The sequence below is a fragment of the Phoca vitulina genome, unplaced genomic scaffold (genome assembly GCF_004348235.1).
Source record: "Phoca vitulina isolate PV1807 unplaced genomic scaffold, GSC_HSeal_1.0 scaffold20, whole genome shotgun sequence".
NCBI classification, from domain to species: Eukaryota; Metazoa; Chordata; class Mammalia; order Carnivora; family Phocidae; genus Phoca; species Phoca vitulina.
Genome location: NW_022589723.1, coordinates 25,609,450 through 25,629,476, shown reverse-complemented (window position 1 = coordinate 25,629,476; position 20,027 = coordinate 25,609,450). Strand labels below are relative to the sequence as shown.

At 42.6% G+C, this 20,027-nt stretch overlaps 1 protein-coding gene across 1 annotated transcript in view; it reads left to right on the top strand.

The window, feature by feature from the left end:
• Positions 1 to 20,027, top strand: part of MYO1E (myosin IE) — a 191,147-nt gene that overhangs the window by 96,579 nt on the left and 74,541 nt on the right. Inside the window, exon 5 of the mRNA XM_032417903.1 lies at positions 16,690 to 16,777. Coding sequence (XP_032273794.1) covers positions 16,690 to 16,777 — 88 coding nt within the window. The remainder of the gene's footprint in view (positions 1 to 16,689; positions 16,778 to 20,027) is intronic.

Here is a 20,027-nt window from a genome sequence, read left to right as displayed (position 1 = left end):
TTCCTGGGGGCTGGTAGAGAAGCCTGCTCCTTGCATTAAGGGCTTCTGTCACGGCTGGTAAGATGGGGAGTTTTTAGAATCATTTCATTAGGAAGAAAAAAAATTCATGATGACCTCATCTCTCCCATGTTCTTTTGGACCTTCACCTCCCAATTTCCCAGGTGTGACTTTGTCTACATGATGAAATGTACACTCTTTACAGGGGACGATGGCAGCACATAGGGGCAGTATTATTGATTTCCTCCCAGACTTACTCATGTTTTCCTAAGAGGTGGATATGGTGACAGGATGGATTGGCGGTTGACTATTCCGGGACTAGAAATCACTGTAGCAAATTGAATTTAAAAAGAAAGAACTCAAGAAAGAAGACAGGCTGCTTTCTCAAGTACAGGCCTCCATCCAAGCTTTGGTCCTGAGTTTTGCAAACGTTTATAGACTTGATTTGTCAAAATAGCTGGACTTGAGCAGTCTCAGGGAGACTGACTCTGGCCAACTATTCTCACGAATGAGCGTGAATTAGACTTCAGTTCATGATTTTATAAGGAGAATTCTGCCCTGGACAGCTCAGTTAATTATTTCCCTGGAACAGAGTCCACGAGGGGAGCCAGATTCCCATTATAGGGTGGAATTCAGGGCAGAGGGATGATCATATTGGCTCATGCCATCAGATCATGGCCCCTACCTCTATCTGGAGACAGCAAAGTAGGGTGTTGCTCTACTCTTCAGGGGTCTGTTTGCCTGGGGAAAACCCATCATTTCTGCTGTTTATTTTACTGGCCTGACTCCCATGTAGGTCAGCTCCCTTTTACTAACCTACACTCTCCTGCCAGCCCCTGCCATCCGTCAGGTCAAGTCCTGGTCAGGAATAAACGCCCAGGATTTGCCTTAGGTGTTCCACGAGTCTTCCCCAACAGCCCACTGGCAGATAGGCCAGGAGAGTGGCTGCTCTCGATGCTACTTTCCTCCACCATCCCTTGCATCCTCTAATCTAACTTTCCAGGGATAAAGATTTCCAATTCCCGAATTGCCTTATTAGTTCAGCGGCTATGAAGATATCTAGGTTCCACATCCAGAGATTCTGTTTCAACTGATCTGTGGTGGTGGGCCCAGAGCATCCATATCTTTATTCAAGCTCCCCAATTTTTCTAGTTGAGAACCAAGATTAAGGCAACTGGAATCCTAGTTCCTAGTCACCTCTTGTGTTGAAGCACCGCTAACGCGGGCCAGGTAAACCCCCCTGAGTACCGGCCCTCTGCTGGGCGCTCTCTGCACAAGTTGCCTCATCCTCCTCACAGCTGCTCTGGGTCTCGGCATTATTGTTTCTCAGGGTTCCATCCAGAGAAGAAGGCTTAAGAGAACTCAAAAGATCCTCCAACTAGTATGTGGCAGAATCTCTGTTTGAACTTCGCCCTGTCTGACTTTAAACCCCATGCACTTTCTCTACACTCTACTGTCAGTGACACCTCTCTGTGTCTCAGATGTCCCACATTTCCATGGAGGTGATAAGGCTACCGTATACTGTGAGGAAAGGTTAGTTATCTAGGACTTGAGCTCCTATGGTAAAGGTCTTCTCCCACCCAAACCACAGATGCTTGTTCTAACCTAATCCTTTGTAGGTTGTTGGCCATGATGCCTTCTGCAACCCAGGAGGCTGATGATTGTGCTTTGTCATCAGTAGAAGACAGACAGATGGATTTACTGAACGAACATGACCTTATGAATATGTGAATCTCAATTTCTTCCATATGTGAAGACGCATGTATACACTAGATGGCCATACCTGGGCCATTTCTTTATCTTGATTTACTTGTTAGCCCTGGACACGTGTGAGGGAATTATGTGTGTGTCTTGATTCGTGCATTTGGTGCATTCAGTTAAAGAAGCCTTCATCAATGGAGGAAGCCAGCGGGTCACTTTTCCAGATAACCCTGCTTTTCACCCCATACTATGTTCCTTGCAAGCCATGTAGTTTAAAATATGTGCATTTATCAAAGATAACCCTCGTGCTATAAAAAATTACGCATATTTGGCACATAAAAGTAACAGTATATTATAAAGTTGACCTATACGAAATAATAGAATTCTAATAATTATTAAGTAAACATTTAATAAAGATTCATTTTCTTTATCTTTTCAGAATTTAGGAAATCTCTTGATGATGTACACGATTAATACCTGTTTAAGAAGCTATCTTGAAAAGTTTCAATGGACATGTTCTTTTGATAAATTTATAAGGAGGCATATTTAAATTATTTGAGTTCTTCTCAACTAAAAGTTGGGGTCATTCTTTATCAAATGGGCGTTAACAGTATCATGTTACGTGAAGACATGAGAGAGAACTCCAGTTACGAGAAATGAGAGAGCCTGTATCTCAAGTGTAGGCCTTTCTCCTAACCTGCAGGGTCAAAAACTATGGCCCATTGCATGTTTTTGTAAATAAAGTTTCACTGGAACAAAGCTACATCCATTTGTGTCCATATTATCTTTGCTTCTGTGCTAAAACGACACAGCTGAGTAATGACAGAGACCATGACCGGGCTTTTATGGGAAAAGTTTACCAACTCCTGCCTGAAGCACAAGTTATCGTTGTAATAATCCCATTTAGTGACATACAGCATCTCATATTTCACAAATTTATAGTGGTTCTTTTTATTTTTACCCCAGAACTTACTCCTTCACCAACCCTCTCCCAAACATGGTTTGCTAGATGAATGCTCTTAAACTGTCGTATCATTTAAACTGTGTTCACTTCTGCCAAAATACCTCAGTGGCTCTCCATTGCCTAGTTCAGTCCAAAGTCCCTAACTTGAGTAGAGACCAAAGTCCCTACCTTGGGACACCTCCCACTCTATTTTCTCCTACTCTAACCAAATTACTCTATTTTTTTTTCCCTCCAATGGGTCAAGTTCACTTCTGCATCCAAGTCCTTGCCTGGGTAGTCCCCCCCCCCGCCCTTCTCATCAATCTCAAGCCAGTGATCCCTCCATTTCCTGAATTTCAGTAGCACTTCATATAGCCCTCATTTTCATCTACTTCTTATTATGATTATTTGATTTGCATGTGCTTATTTTAAGTCGTTTTTTGATCCTTGATGACTAGAAACTGGTGTTAGGCTTCTTGGGTTCTCTAGTACACAATAAATGTTTATTTCATGATACTTTTGAAACTGGAACACTTGAAATAAGCTCTAAGTGCTATTCGCGTTTACATAAGGGGGAGATCACTTTGGCCTAAAACAGTCAGCAAAGGTGTCATGGAGATGTTGGGACTTGATTTGAGCCCTCCCCACTGGATGTGTAGGAGGAAGAAAACATGAATGGCTTGAGAGCCTCTGGAACTCACACTGTGTGAGGGGGAGAAAGTGAGGAGGCTATCCGTGTGGTTGTTAAAGGTTTCTATTGACAAATCATCCTTGTACATTACTCGTGGGCCAGTTCTACTTCTGTTTCTCTATTATAGCCATGTAGCATTTGTGTGGCAGTGCCGGGTTGGTTGATTTGGGGAGGTAAGTGTGATTGAACGATGGGCTGGGTGATCTGGGGTAAGCCTGCGGGCCTCGTTGGTGTCTTGGCAGGTCTCTGAGCAGGGACATGATGCACAAAAGGCTGGCTGACAAAAGTAAGTCTGTGGGTAGAAAAGAGATGGGATCTTGAGAGCATACAGATAGATGGTGAGGTAATGAGGCCCTGACCTGAGCTGGGAAGGCAAAGAGGAAACTGATGTGTGAACTGATGTGTTCAGTAAGCCTGTGAAGCACTAAGAGGACAGGACGGGCACGGGGACTCTGGACAGTGCCAACAGATAAACACAGTCACGCGAGCAATAATTTTTTTATGACCCTCTGACTCAACAAAGTAAATAAAAGTATATTTTATCACTGTTAAAAAAAAAAACAACCACAACTACTCGAGCTCCGTCAGTGTCATTGACAATGATGAGCTCCTGAAGACACAAGTAGACACCCGTGGGTCCTGTACATGGCAACCCATATCCGCTTAGCTCATTCGTCTTCCATGCTACAAAATGCAGAATTTGGATTTGTGTTATAGAACTACATATGTGATGCCTTTGGATCTCCCAGAGACATTGTCACCCATCTATTTAATAAAATAATCATGTGGGGGCACCTGGGTGGCTCAGCCGGTTAAGTGTCTGCCTTGGGCTCAGGTCCTGATCTTGGGGTCCTGAGATCGAGTCTGGTGTCGGGCTCCTTGCTCAGCGGAGAGTCTGCTTCTCCCTCTCCCTGCTCATGTTCACGTGCTCTCTCTCTCTCTTTCTCCCTCTCAAATAAATAAAGTCTTTAAAAAAACAAATAAATAAAATAATCATGTGGTAAAAGGTAAATCGTGTGGTAAAAGGGGAAGGAGAACCAGCAAGTTTTTCGTGTGTTCTTTACCGTCTCTGTATTACCAGACAAGAGCTCAGCAGTGTGGCCGGAGCCCTTTCTGGGGCCCTTGCCAGGTGACCTCTGTGGGGAAATATGGGGCTGTGGAGAACATGTATGTGGCCGTTTTATTGCTGCTATCAAAATGAATTCCTATCACTTTCGGCCCACATCAGCTCTTGCCATCCTGGCTTGTTTTAAAACTGTGTTGTGAATTTGAAAGCATCGCGCTGGGTGCAGTTCCTAATTTTATTTTTTGCTTGAAATATTCTGCTGCAGTTGTTTTCCAGAGACTAGGGCATTCTGTCCTTAATGTGTCCAACACTAGTTTGTAAAGTTTTGGCAGGTTGCATCCTGAATCCGTGCCAGATAAGTACTGTTTTAGAAATAAATAAAGGCATGAGAGATATTTTGAAGATATATCACTAGCATTTGGTGACTGATTGAATATGAAAATCTTCATAGAGGAAAAGGAGATAGCGTCACGGTTGGGTCTAAGATTTCTGAATTATCTGCTTCAAAAGACACTTTGGATTTGGGATCCCTAAGATTTGGAGTAGTAAAGGTTAAAGATGAAAAGATTAAAAAAAAAAAATCAGAACCTCTAATATTTGGCTTATGTCCTGTCTCTGCGCTCTGTGTCTGCACCATCAAGTGTCTCATGGATTCTCAAGCTACCTTCCTGTCTTTGATGTATTTCAGGAACCTTTTATTATTAGCATTGGAATGCTTCTGTTTCTCTTGGTCCACCTAGCTTCTTGTTTATCCCAGCAACATTGGCCTTTGAGGCTCCCTGTCCCTTTGGCCTGGTTTTTGGGAGGCCCTGTCAGCTCACACCCCGGACTGGGGTCTGCATGAGAACACTCTGGCTGTGGGCTTGAAGAGCACGACCTCAAATCTCCCCTTTCCCCCAAGCTCGATGCAACTCTTACCTTCCAGCCTGTGTGATTGTAGAAATTCCTTTATCACCAAAGAATGTTATTCAGGAAGGCTGACTCACTAGCTTATTAATATATTATCCAAAATCATAATAGTAGCCCCTTTTTGGGTCCCTGCTTTAAGTCTCAACATCTTTCACTTATATCAGTTACAACTTGGCAGACGAGGTGTTAACTACCCCCGTTTTTTTGCACATCAAGAAATTGAGTCTCAGAGGTAAAGGAACCACGTTAAACATCTCACATTTGCAACGTGGCAAAGCCACGCTCCGAGCCAGGACTGCCTGGCTCCATTATTACACTCTTTCCACTTCTCCCTGATGCACTGAGCCAGCAGGTGTCAGGTTATCTGGGTGATAATCTGTTAGCAGCCACAGTCACGTGGTGTAGTGGAAAGACCTCGAGGGCTGAGTCACAGGGTGGACTCAGTTCTGTTCTGTATAAAGTGTGTGACCTCTGCAAGCTTCAGTCGCTTTATCTAAAAAAGAGAATTAATGCCTTAAAGGAATATAGGGAAAGCCGAATAAAGAAATACACATAAATATGGGTTTTCTTAAAAGATTTTATTTATTTGAGAGAGAGAGAGAGAGAGAGCATGAGTGGAGGGGGAGGGAGAAGCAGACTCCCCGCTTATCAGGGATCCTGCCATGGGGCTCCATCCCAGGACCCCGGGATCATGGCCTGAGCCAGAAGCAGACACTTAACCGAGTGAGTCACTCAGGCGCCCCCAAAATGTTTTTAAACTGTTAAGGAGTGCTGTAAAGTATCTGCTAATAACACTGAAAAGAATTTCAAAGCTAATAAGTAGTTGAGCTGGGGCTCAAACTTGGTCTTCAGACTAAACATTCGGCTATCCCTATTGCGTCAGCCCGGGCCAAGAAGAGTGCTGCCATGAGGCCATTTTCTTGGCAGACTGTAGGTGAACACTGTGTCTGCTTGACAATACTAATTGGGAAGAAATAAGAGCTCTCTGTCTTGTTCACACTTTTCTCATTTTGTTAAAGAATGAGTTTTTTGGGGGCACCTGGGTGGCTCAGTCATTAAGCGTCTGCCTTTGGCTCAGGTCATGATCCCAGGGTCCTGGGATCGAGCCCCGCATCGGGCTCCCTGCTCAGCAGGGAGCCTGCTTCTCCCTCTCCCACTCCCCCTGCTTGTGTTCCCTCTCTTGCTGTGTCTCTCTCTGTCAAATAAATAAAATCTTTAAAAAAAAAAAAAAAAAGAATGAGTTTTTATCATTTACTCAGTAGCTTTGGCAGGTCTGTGTGATTTTGTATTTTACACACTTAGCTATTGCATGTACTTGAGGATTTATTTTTCAGTGTCAGGACAGGGTCTGACAGATCACCCCTTTCTCTGCCACCCTGCAGTCCCCCAGGTGAGCAACAGAGATTCTTCCCCTCAGACCTGCCTCTTCCCAGATCCAGGAAGGCTGCCGGGAAGGGAATGTGTGAACTGAATCTTTGGAGAAGGCTGTCCCGAACCTTCTCTGATGCGTTTCTCCTTCTTGATCACATGTTGTCATGTGATCGCAGGGATGCAGGCTATTATTTGTTCCTTCCCACTGTGTGTGAGATAATAAATGTTTTGGGCAGAAGCCTTAATTAAAGAGATGTCTATCAGTAAAGACTCGGGTGTAGTGAAAGGTTTGATTATGCTATGAACCGTGCTATTCATGGAGTGACTTTGCAAAACACTGTTGATTTTAATCGACCAGCTAACCCATATGAGGATTTTATTTTATTTTTTTTAAGATTCTATTTATTTATTTGACAGAGAGAGACACAGCGAGAGAGGGAACACAAGCAGGGGGAGTGTGAGAGGGAGAAGCAGGCTTTCCGCTGAGCAGGGAACCCGATGCGGGGCTCGATCCCAGGACCCCGGGATCATGACCTGAGCCGAAGGCAGACGCTTAACGACTGAGCCACCCAGGCGCCCCAGGATTTTAAATATATGCCCTGATCCGAAGCAGTAGAGCGAGGCTCCTTTCCTAGCAATGCCTCTCACTAGCTGTGTGTCCCTGAGCGAGTTGTGTAGCATTTCTCATCAAAGAAAGGGGATCAGAGCACCTACCCCACAGGGCTATCATTCAGGTCAAGTGACTGATGGATGTGAAGCCCGTACAACGGTCCCTGACGTGCCTAAACTGCTCACTCACTGGCCAGTGCTACAATTATTACATCCACTAGTTTACTCCTTTCAAATCTCCTTTGGAATTGATGTTGTTTCTCATCTTCTGGACTATTTCTCAGACACACAATGTTCATCTTTTGAACTCTAGAATTAGGAAAGAAATTTTTTTAACTATCTCTGTATTTTTTATCCTTGGGTTATACATTTTGAACTAAGAGTCAAGTTCAATACTAATATGTCCCTATATCCAAAAGTAGGGTTTGAGAGAACCGGTCCCAGCAGGAAGATTTCAGAACTTCATTGCCTTCTCAGTTTCCCCACCGTGCTGACACAGTTGGCCTCCAGCTCCCTCGGCTCCCGGGACCCTGCCTTCATCCTCCTCCTTTACCTCGTGCCTCTCCAGCCTTTCCAGCTTGTTCTCCATGGGGAGTTTCTTCCCCAGCGCTCCCGAAATGTCAGTGGTCCCCATTTCGTTTGACACGCTTTGAGCTGCCAGCAACAGAAAATCTGATTCAAACTGTCTGAGAAATTAAGGCAATTTATTATCCCATATAACAAAACATGCAGAGGTTGTGGAGACCTCAGGGCTGGTGGCTCAGTGGTCCATTGATGTCATCAAGGACCCAGGTTCTTTCCAGCTCTCTGCTTCACAGTCCAGACATGCTAAGATTTGTTCTGGTTCCCCTCGGTGGTTGCAGGTGGCTACCAGGGGCAATCAGAGTAACGTCCTTCCTTACATCCTAGAGGGGAGAGGAGCCTCTCCCATGAGTCCTTCCGTTGAGTCTAATTGGGCAACCTTGTTCATATGGACTCTTGAATTGCTGCTGGGGGTGGTAGGTCAGGTGCATATGGGCTCAGCTGAGTAGGGGACCAGCTTCTGTATCTGGTGTACCAGGCAAGATACCCGAACCAAGTCAGAAAATTGTCAGGGAAAGGGAGGTGGGGAAAAGAGCTCGAGTGGGAGCCATTAGTGGCCACTACAGTCCCCAATGTCCCAGTGCAGTCTGTGCTCAGGCATGCTTCTCTTTGGTAGTCCCACTGACTCTCACTCACATCCTGGTATTCTCATCCAGAACCTTTCCCTATGCTTCAGACTCACATTTTCAACTATCTGCCCCCATTCCTATTAGCCACTGATCAAGACAACTTAAAAGGGGGAAAATATATATATATATTCACATGTACACAGGTGAACAAATATTCCATCTACTTCCTCCCCATCCTCAGATTTGCAACGTTTCCTATAAACTCTCTTTCAAACAATTATTTTGAAATAATTCCAGTTGTACAGAAAAATGGGCAGAATGAACCTAGCAACTGTTGTGTCTTCTTCACCTAGTTTCCCCAACTGGTGACATTTGACCACATTTACGCTCTCTCCCACCTCTTCCTCCAACCATACGCACACAGACACACACAATTATTGATATTACCAACTCTTATTAGTATTTTTCTGAACCTTTTAAGATCAAGCTGCAGAAGTGATAACTCATCACCCCTAAACTCTCCAGTGTGTATTTCCTAAAAACAAGATGTTTTCCTACATAACCAGTTATAATACTCCAAATCGGGACACTGATAATAGTACAGTGCCACCTAACCCACAGATCCCATTTACATTTTACCAGTTCTCCCCTAAATGTCTCTTTCCATTCTTTTTTTTTTTTTTTTAAGATTTTATTTATTTATTTGACAGAGAGAGACACAGCGAGAGAGGGAACACAGGCAGGGGGAGTGGGAGAGGGAGAAGCAGGCTTCCCGCCGAGCAGGGAGCCCGACACGGGGCTCGATCCCAGGACCCTGGGATCACGACCTGAGCCAAAGGCAGATGCTTAACGACTGAGCCACCCAGGCGCCCGTCTTTCCATTCTGTCCCGGGATTCTTTCCAGGAATACATGTCTCTTCAGACTCTGTCATTTTGGAACAGTTCTTCAGATTGCAGGGGACGCATTGCAGGGTTTACCCAATATGTGTATTTCTTGCTTTTTACAGTTTCAAAGAGTTCAGGCATTAAATTCAGTAGGCTGACCTCAGCTTGGGTCTGTCTCATGATTCCTTCTGACCAGACTCAGGTCATTCCTGCTGAGCAGGACTTCCTTAGAAACATCACTGTGCTCCTGAGCAACTGGTTGGGCCTGGACATGTCTGCTATGTTTCTTCTGATTAAGTTCACCATATTTTCTTTTAGGACATGTTAGCGTTTTGTGGGCCTGTTTTGAGATTATGGCAGCATCCTGCTCCTCATTAAACTTCCACTCACCGTAGAATCCATTGATGACTCCAGCCCAAATCAGTCACTTAAATGACAGGTGCCAAAGGGTGATGCTCTGTTTCCATCATTTCTTCTTTGTTCATTAGTTGGCACTCTATGATAAGGAAGAGTTTTCCCTTCTCCCTTGTTATTGATTTATCTTGTTTTATGGCAGTATGTATGGACTATATTCAGTGATCGTAATCCATTACTACCACGATCTCGATCAGTGGGAGCCCTTTCAAACTGGCTCTTGTGGGCTTGACATGTCCACATCAGACACTGTACTTTTGTACTTTTTGACACAGCTACGTGTTCTAGGCTCAGCTTGCATTTTCCCTGGCCCAGCTTTTGAATTGGCCATTTCTCCAAGAAGCCTTGGTCCCTTCTATTTATTTATAATATATATACACACACACACACACTGCCCACTATACATACCACACACACACACACAAAGTTATAGTGTGTGTGTGTGTGTGTGTACTGATACCTTTCATTCCAACAGTTAAAATGGATGCCTTTAATACCACCGATCCAGCACTTCAGGGTTCTTTCTTCTTTTCAAATTTGCTAATACTTTTCTGACAACGAGAGTCTTGTTTCACATTATTTTCAATGTATTTATCTATTGCTCAATTTAATTTATGTGCTCAATCGAATCAGTCCTCCAATCACCAGCTGTCTCTCCATTCATTACCTCCCTGCTCCCCTCTACCTCCCCATGGCTCTGCCCACTGGCCCCTACTTCTGGGTGGCCCCTCAAATGCCCTTCAGTGCTCTGCATCCTTAGTCTCTGGGCTCCTACAACCACATGATATAACCCCCAACCCTGCCCTGGGGGTTATATAAACTCTTATCTTAGTGATACAGTATCCACCGGCTCCCGAGGCCCCAAACCAGGATGTCATTCTTCATTCCTTCTTATCTATCTTCTGTCAAAACCCAATGTTACTTCCTAATAGGACAGGAGTTTACCCTCTTACACCTTTTGCCACCAGCACTGCCGTCATGGAGGCCTTCATCCCCCTCCCCCGGATCCTGCACACCCTTCTAACCTGGCCATCTCCTTTCAGCTTGGCCTCCGTGCTCCGCACCTGTTTCCCATTGATGATCGCAGCGCTTCCCAGCCATGCAGGGGGTACATGGTATTGAAGTACGCACAGAGGACGAGCCCATGTTTAGTTTTATTTCAGTCTTGCTGCTTCTATCAGAGAGTAAGTCTGTTTTGTGCTGGTATGTCTTCAAACCTCTTGCTGATCTCTTTGTTAAAGAGAGTAGGCTTCAGGCTCAAGGCCTTTGGCGGGCCAGCTAGAATTCAACTACTTCCAAAACGGTTCATGTGAGCTATTGAGGACATTAAAATTATTTCTATAAAATACATGTACGTTTAAACAGTAATGATCCAAAAAGATCACCCACCACTTCACTTTAAGTTAAAAGAACATCCCCTGAGGGGCGTCTGGCTGGCTCAGTTGGTGGAGCATATGACTCTTGATCTCGGCGTTGTGAGTTCGAGCCTCACATTGGGTGTAGACATTACTTAAAAATAAAATCTTTTAAAAAAAAGAAAGAAAAAGAATATCCTCTGAGCTGCCCCTCCTTTTCTCCAGTCCATCCTGGCTCCTTTCCCATCCCAGTTCACAGGGAAATAACCATTGTCCTGAATTTTAAATATCTCCTTCCCTTTTCTTTATGGTGTTACTACTTACTTATATTTGCTTCTCTACCCAACCTCTTGACTGTCTTTTTGCACTGTTGAATTTGATGTAAATGGAATCCTACTATATGTGTTCCATGTATTCTTCTGCAGCTTGCTTTTTTTTTTTTTCACACAACATTAAATTTCCTGAAATTTGCTGGGAGAGTGTAGCTATAATTCTTTTTTTTTACCCCCTCCTAGAATTCCACTTCTGAATATGTCACAGTTTATTTTTAATCTATTCTGTGTTGGTAGAAATTTGGATTATTTTCACAAATAACTATTTTATTTTTGTGGTATTTATTTTTAGGGTTGCCAATTTGGGGTAAGCCATCGTGGTTTTCTATTTACAGCAGTCATATATATGTTCCTTTTTAAAATAAATTTAAGTAAATTGAGTCAATTTAGAGAAAAATACTAAGTCAGTAATAGATCAGTTGGTCTTTAGAAGAGAGGTAAAGGCAAAATTCATGAATATGATGCAGAAAGGACTGGAGTCTGGTCTGTATAAAATAAGAATCACTGACTGCTGCTGACCAGAGCCCGTGGTCCTTCCTCAAAACCGATACCCAAGGCACTGTCATGGACCTTTCATCCCCTCCCAGCCCCTCTCCTCCTCCCTCCAGCTCCCATTCAAGTCCTTTTCACCTGTGGTACTTCCTTTCAGTTGCACCCAGTGGGGTTTTTGTCTCCAGCTAGGACTCAGGCTTCACCCTTCACCCCTGGATCTGACTGCACATGGGCACACACACCCCACCTGGCTAATGTTACGTGTCTTGTTGAGACTTAAAATAGTTGTGACTTCCTTTAAGGATCTTTTCTTAACATGCACTCCAATCAGGGATACATGTCCCCCAGGAGTCCCTAAAACTGTATCCCCATCTACACGGTTTTCTTACAGCCTGCGTGCACTCCCCTTCCCCAGCAGGCAGTGAGCTCCTTCAGGGCAGGAGCCACCTCTCCTTCCAGCCTCCAGCCCAGAGCTTGGCACGTGGTGGGGCTTAGACAATACATGTAGGGTAAACAAACGCACACACAGTTTTTGTTTGAAGTGTTTATCCTTTGTTTTTTTTTTTTTTTTTTTTAAATTCTATTTATTTATTTATTTGAGAGAGAGAGAATGAGAGACAGAGAGCACGAGAGGGAAGAGGGTCAGAGGGAGAAGCAGACTCCCCGCTAAGCAGGGAGCCCGATGTGGGACTCGATCCCGGGACTCCAGGATCATGACCTGAGCCGAAGGCAGTCGCTTAACCAACTGAGCCACCCAGGCGCCCCTGAAGTGTTTATCCTTTGTAAAGTGCAAACAAATCTAAGGCTGGTAAAGTAACATTTCAATGACATTAACTTGATCAGTTATAAGGGAACAATAGTTACTGTGGTAAGAACTGTTAGAGAGGGGCGCCTGGGTGGCTCATTCGGGGCGTCCAACTCTTGGTTTCAGCTCAGGTCATGATCTCAGGGTCCTGGGATCGAGCCCCACATCGGGCTCCACGCTCAGCACAGAAGTCTGCTTGAGGTTCTCTCCCCCAGCCCCTCTCCTAGCTATGCTCACGTGCATGTGTGCTCGCTCTCAATCTTGCTTTCTCAAATAAATAAATAAATCTTAAAAAAAAAAGTTACAGATTATTTTGAGACTAGGAAGGGGGAAATGGGAGTAGATTGGTGAATCTTTGAGCAGTAGAAAAGATTGACTCTCCTTATTCTGTGGGAAATCTGCCTGAAAAATATGATGGAAATGTTTTTACATTTGCTAGAGGAAGTTGAAGTGAATTGAAAACACTATTGATTTTTAAGTGAGGAATAACTTTCAGACTTATAAAAGCAATTATGGTCCTTGGATCCAATTATTAATATACCATTGTAAATAGCTTCTTCCCCCAGAACATTCTTTCCATTTCTTTGAAATTTTAGCATGTTTTCATTTCTATAGCTAACGCACACAGAACATTATTTCTTACTTGAATTGATATTTCCTATGAAGTCTCTGTTGACTGTTTTAAATTTGCTTGGCTCATTCCCAGCCAGTTATATAAGAACTACGGAGTTAAAAAATCTTATTTCTAGGGGCGCCTGGGGGGCTCAGTCGTTAAGCATCTGCCGTCGGCTCAGGTCATGATCCCGGGGTCCTGGGATCGAGCCCCACATCGGGCTCCCTGCTCGGCGGGCAGCCTGCTTCTCCCTCTCCCACTCCCCCTGCTTGTGTTCCCTCTCTCGCTGTGTCTCTCTCTGTCAGATAAATAAATAAAATCTTTAAAAAAAAAAAAATCTTATTTCTAGGGCCTGTCCTTCGAGACTGGGACTGGAAGCAGGTCAGAAGAGGAGCCCAAACATGAGCATTTTACTTTGAGGGTTCTGGTAGGCTGCTGGGTTTAGGGACCAATGCGGCATTTTTCTAATTTAAAGCACATACACTTCTAGCGTATTTTTTTGTCCACGTTAGAAGTCAAGTGAAGGCAATTGAATTAAGAAAGACTGCCTGTAACATAAGCAAAGCAAATTCCCTAACTGCTGTGAGATGCAAAGAAAATAATTTTGGCCATGCTGTATAATGTCTGATACCTTCACATTCTTTTAACTTGCGTTTTAGTCCAGAGGAAGAAATAATATTTTGCCATCCCAAAAGGACCAGTATAGTTATGGTTGTATATACTGTAAGCTTCAGATAATTGTGTAACATTCCATTATTGTACCATATTCTGAGCAAATTACCAGCCTCTGATCAATAGAACTTTTTTTTAAGTGTTTGTAAATGGAAACCAAGAAATGAAACTTCCAGTCAATGTTCAGCCAGAACTAATTATTTTAAAGCTTCTGAAAAATACCACAATTACTAGAATGTCAATGTTCTATTATTGGACCTGGCATACTTATTTTAATACATGAAATGAATTATGTTCCATTATTCTTCTGTTCTTTTCCTTCCAACCAAAGAGATAAAATAGTTCATGTCTGATCACACTATTAACCGAAGACATAGTGGGAGAATCACTATACTTTTATTTCATAATTCCAATAGGATTTGTTGCTTCTCCTTTTCTCTCTCTCTCTCTCTCTCTCTCTCTCTCTCTCACACACACACACACACACACACACACAGCTTGCTGCAAGGAATTCTGAACATGAAAATATGTTTACTCATCCTGATAAAGGAAGTTGAAGAATAAAGAAGTTGATCAGTGTTGATTATCACTGTGGTGTGTGGTTCCACTTTTTCTAGAAATGCTGTCTTTAAAAATCTGAAATATATAAGTAATTATCTATCTCAAAAATTTAAACAATTAAGAGAAATCACATCCAAAGGAAAAAACCCTTCAATAAGTCAGAAATATTTCTTTTTTTAAAAGATTTATTTATTTATGGGGAAGAGAGAGCACGCGCATGCGAGCACAGGTGGAGGGGCAGAGGGAGAGAATCTCAAGCAGACTTCACTATGAGCATGGAGACCAATGTGGGGCTCGATCTCACCACCCCAAGATCATGCTCTGACCCAAAATCAAGAATCAGACACTCAGCTGACTGAGCCACCCAGGCGCCCCAAGTCAGAAATACTTCTTTTTCTTTGTTCCATTTCTATTCTTGTCCATACATTATTTTTACTTAGTTGTGATCACATTATAGATACATTGTCTTCTGCTTAAGTTGCCATTAACCTTAGCTGCAGTCTCTATGTATATTGCCACATTGTTTTCTAGTTATTTTAAATGTCTGTGTGATTATTGGATTGGGTGGTTGTACCTTTGCACTTTGGGATTTTACAATATTCTTGACCGTTCACATTATTTACAACATTATAAAATGGAGTTTCACTTGTCGACAAAACCTGTGTTCCATATGAGCAAGAGTACATGTTTTGACCCTGGATCTTGCACATAAATCACTTGATTACAGGGACCATTTAAATAGAGCATTTCCTCATGGAGCTGAGATATTTGCTATACCTCCTTGGGCCTGCGAGTAAGCACGTCCTCTATAAACAGTGTGCCATTTCATCCACACTTGCTGGTTTTCTTCTTGCCACCACATCTTATGGAACTTCAGTTTGCTTTCCCTAGTCTCATGACCTGGAAGCCGGGAGCTCCGAGTACTGGGATGGTGAATGAGTCACATTGGTGGATTCAGAGCCCCTCAAAGAGTATTGTTCCCTTCTTCTTCCCTCTAATCTCTCTAATTAAATGTGTTACGTCAGGGAAATTCACCAGGTTCTGAGTTTTGCTCTGATGGCTACCTTAATCCTTTTTGTGTTTGTTTTGTTTCAAAACATCAAATTATTTCCAAATTTATTTGTTTCCTTTTGATGCTAAGGGGTCACCTGGCTTTGGATGTACCCTGAGCAGACATTTCCTCTTTTCTTGAGTAACTGAGCCATTGATAACACAAAGGCAACCAATAGAGAGATGAGAAATCTGACTGACTTGAGCATGTTGTGAGTTGAGGTCATCATCAATTCGAGGGGATTTTGAAGGAAGAACGGGTATTTTGAAGAGCAGCCTATACACTCTTAACAAAAGGGTTTCCCCATGCGGTGAGGCCACCAAAACGGAAGGTAGTCTTTGTTATGCAGGATGTGATTAATATTGCCTCATCATTTAATTTTAGAACTTCTAAAATGAAGTTGCTTGAACCAGTTCAGGGCACACGGTTTGAAACCTGAGAGTGCCTACGGTTTCCTTTTTTTTTTTTTTAATACAGAAGTAATGTATGCGTTACTAAAAGTTTGGGAAATAATGAACTGAAAGGAGTCTTCCATGGTATCTTTCACTTTACCAGAACCTCTACCAATATTTTGTGGTAGTTCTAGTCTTTTTTTTTTTCAGTGTTTTTTTTTTCTTTACATTTTGTAATCATGTTTTCATATATAATTTTATCTGATTTATTTCACTCAATTGATTACTTCCTATGCTTTTTCCCCTAAGTTTACAATCTTCCTGTCAGTTGTAATTTCTGTATAATATTCCATCCTTCTGATATCCCATAATGTTCCTTATCATGTTCTCCATTATTGGGCATTTAGAATGCCTAACTGTCTATTCCGGACATGATCGTTATCAAGACCTTTGTCCACAAACCATGTTGATGTTGCTCATACAAGTCAGGGAGGTGACCTCATCCTGGCACAGATTTGCCTTTCTCAACCAGTGCTGTGCCTTTATTACTGAATACCTTTATGATTGCTTTCTTTTTTTGTTTTTGTTTGTTTGTTTGTTTGTTTGTTTGTTTTGTCAGGGGGAGGGAACCAGTTGTGATCCACTTCATGGCTGGGTATTTTTGTCTTTCTTTCCTCAGTGGTGAAAGTGGTGCTGGAAAGACAGTGGCTGCCAAATACATCATGAGTTATGTCTCTAGAGTATCTGGAGGAGGTCCCAAAGTCCAGGTGAGTTAGTGACATGACCCATTTTGAGGCCCTGTATTAAGTGAAGTGTAAAAGTCTCCATTTGCTGTTTAAAAAAAGAATTTTTTTTCCACAGAAAAGACATAGAACCAACAAACTTCTATAACCAAGAAGCTTGAAATCTCCAAAGAAATAGCATGAGATGGAGATACCTAATATAGAATGAGCTCTTAAATATCTAGCAAAGGCCAAAAAATCCCAAAAGGGAATAAATGAAGGACAACTCATAAAACATGAAACATGCCCACCCTCATGATAATAAGGTGCAAATTGAAACCTCACCAAAGAACTATTTCTTAACTGTCAGAATGGCAAAAATTTTGTAGTGTTTTAAACACTTTGTTGGTAAAAATATAGGAACATAGTTCCTCTCCTACATTACGGGTAGGAGCATGAACTAGTATACTTTTATGGAGGGTATTTCAGCAAAATCTGTCAACTCTATGTGAGTACACCTGTTGATTCATCAATTCTGCTTAAGAGAATGTATCCTTTAGATGTGCTGAAATGTATGCAAAATGATACAGTTATTTGATGTGGCATTTTTTAGTAATGTAAAAGACTCGAAATAATTTGAAGGTTCGTCAATCAGAGACTGGTGAAATAATTTATAGTTCATAATAGAATAGAATATTAGATAGCTGTAAAAATGAAACTTCATGTACTGATAGGTAATGATCTCCAAGATAATGATGAGTTACAAAAAGCAAGGTTCACAACATTGTGTAAAATGTGTTGCCATTTGAGGAGAATAAGGGAACATATACCCATATTTGTTTGGATAGGTATAACATACCTCTGGAAGGATAGATAAGAAACTGATAATGGGTTCTTCAGGGAGGGAAACTGGGAGACCGAGAGAAAGGCACATTCTCCCCTATATCCTTTTGAAACTTTTAAATTTTGAACTATGTGACTGCATTTCCAAAAATCTTAAAATAGAGTGGGGGAGGGGGGCAGGGGAGAGAAAGGAAGAAGGAAAAGTTAGAGGGTAACATTAGGAAAGCAGGAACATCCAGAAAAATGAGGACAAAGGAGAGGAATACAATATGGGCCGAGAGGCAGCACGTTCGAGGGTGCAGCATGGAGAACAGTAGATACTGCTTCATCTGTCTTTAGTCTGACCCATCGTGGTAGCCGCATCGGCATCAGCAGGAATGGATGAAGCCCCCCCCCCCCCCGAAGAGCAATGGCTGATGGCGGAGGTGGGCCAGGGTCCACAGGGGGTTGCCCAGAGGCATAGGGCTTATCACTGGCACAGACCACTGGGAACAGTTTCTTACTGGTACTCATGCTCCCAGGTAGATTTCACCATAAAGATTAATTTTTTAATCTGAATCATTGGATAAGTGCAGTCATCTGTAGACTTTAAAAAGGTACATCAAAATTCTCTTCACTGTGGTTCTGTCTGCTAATTAAATGGTACTCCGTCACGTTGTGTCCTTCTGGGACCTAGTGGCCAGCTTCAGGCAGCATCCAAAATTCCTTTCGCAGAGTAAAAGAGTCTTCGAGTGCCCTCTTTCATTGAATGAAAGGAAGATCTAGAGTAGCACCGGCCAGTGGAAAGATGGCACAAGTCACATACATAATTTAACATTTTCAAGTGGCTACATCTTTAAAAAGGTAAAAAGAATCATGTGAAATTAATTTTAAAAATATATTTTACTTAACTCAACATATCCCAAACATGATCATTTCAGCCTATAATCAATGTCAAGAAACTAACAAGATACTCTGCATTCTTTTTTATATTAAATCTTTGAAATCTGGCGTGTAATCTACACTTAACAGCACATCTCAATTGGGACTAGCCTTCTTACAACTCAATGCAACACATGGCTCATGGCTTCAGCATTGGACAGTGAGTGTGATTCAAGAACTTAGGTTGGTGTGGTGCTACTTGATTGTCTCTGTTCATGTGATCACACCCTATCCCTAGAAGGTTGACATGAAGACAAACTCAGGATGCTGTTTTATGGGTGGGCTGCACCTTTACCTTTATTTGTTCTTTGTCTTTTCCCCAAATGCTGACCACATGCCCCAAAATTCTGTTGGACATCTTGATGGTTGATGGATGGATGATGGATACATGCATAAGGATTCTCAGCTTAAAAGTCAATAATTAAAGAAGGGAAGAGACAAAGAAGAGCCTTCGTTTGTTCTACCCCTTATGAGAAGCTGAGTGTTGATAAAGGATATCAAATAACTGATATAAAGGATTGATTGATGAAGAGCCACAAAGTCAAAATTAATTTTACAAAGAAGGCATCATTTGTATAAATCCATGAGTTTTTAAAGGAGAGTAGGCAGCTTGGAAGATGTTTCTAAGCTTTGAACTTGACCCCATGGAGGGACCACCCAGAATTTGCCTTTGGTGCCATTGCTAACAACATACCCCAGTTAGTGAAATTCCCGTTCTTGTTCCTCTTCTGACTGTTCAGGAGAATGCCGAAGGAACAACTTCGGCTGTTCCATAGTTAATTAGTAGTTAGTGCGTTAATCTAGTCCTGTTTGCTACAGACCACGACCTAGTGGCCAGACTGCAGACGTTATTGTTGACTTTTCTCTTCCTGTTTTCCTATGAGGACAATGATACAGAGCTCTTGGCTTGAAATTAGTCAGTAGCTAAAGAGCACAAACCAAAGACTTGTTATTTCTGGAACATGTTTAACCATAGCATGTGAATAATTAGAACTACAAGGAGTGACTCACTTGTTGAAAGACCTCTCCAACATCAACTCCTATCTGTTGAGCTGTCTTGCCCATAGAGTGTTTTGCACACTTTTCAGTCTGGCACAGAAGTGGGGTGTTTGAAAACCAAATCCTTCCTCTCTAGTAGGCCAGGAATTGTTCCATACAATCCAGTGTTGGCCCTTGCTGCTCCAAACATGGCTCCACACTGAAAAAAGCAGTAGAACCAGGGAGCTGATTAGGAGTGCAGACTCTCGGGCCCCACCTCAGACCAATGAATCTGCATCTGCATTTAAACAAGATCCCTTGGGGATTCATGAGCATGAAGGTTTGGGAAGCACAGGCACCAAGTCAAGGGAGCAGGAAGACACGAACACACAAGCAGGTTTAGGTCTGTTGCAAGAAAAGCATAGATCTTCCAGAAACCCCAGGAACATGTAGAGATTTGAGACCTCATCTTAACTGCCTTCAGAAACCGGGTCCTTAGGGAGAGTGTGGCTTCCCGTTGCGTGGTTGGTGCTTGCACCTTCCTAACCTCTGG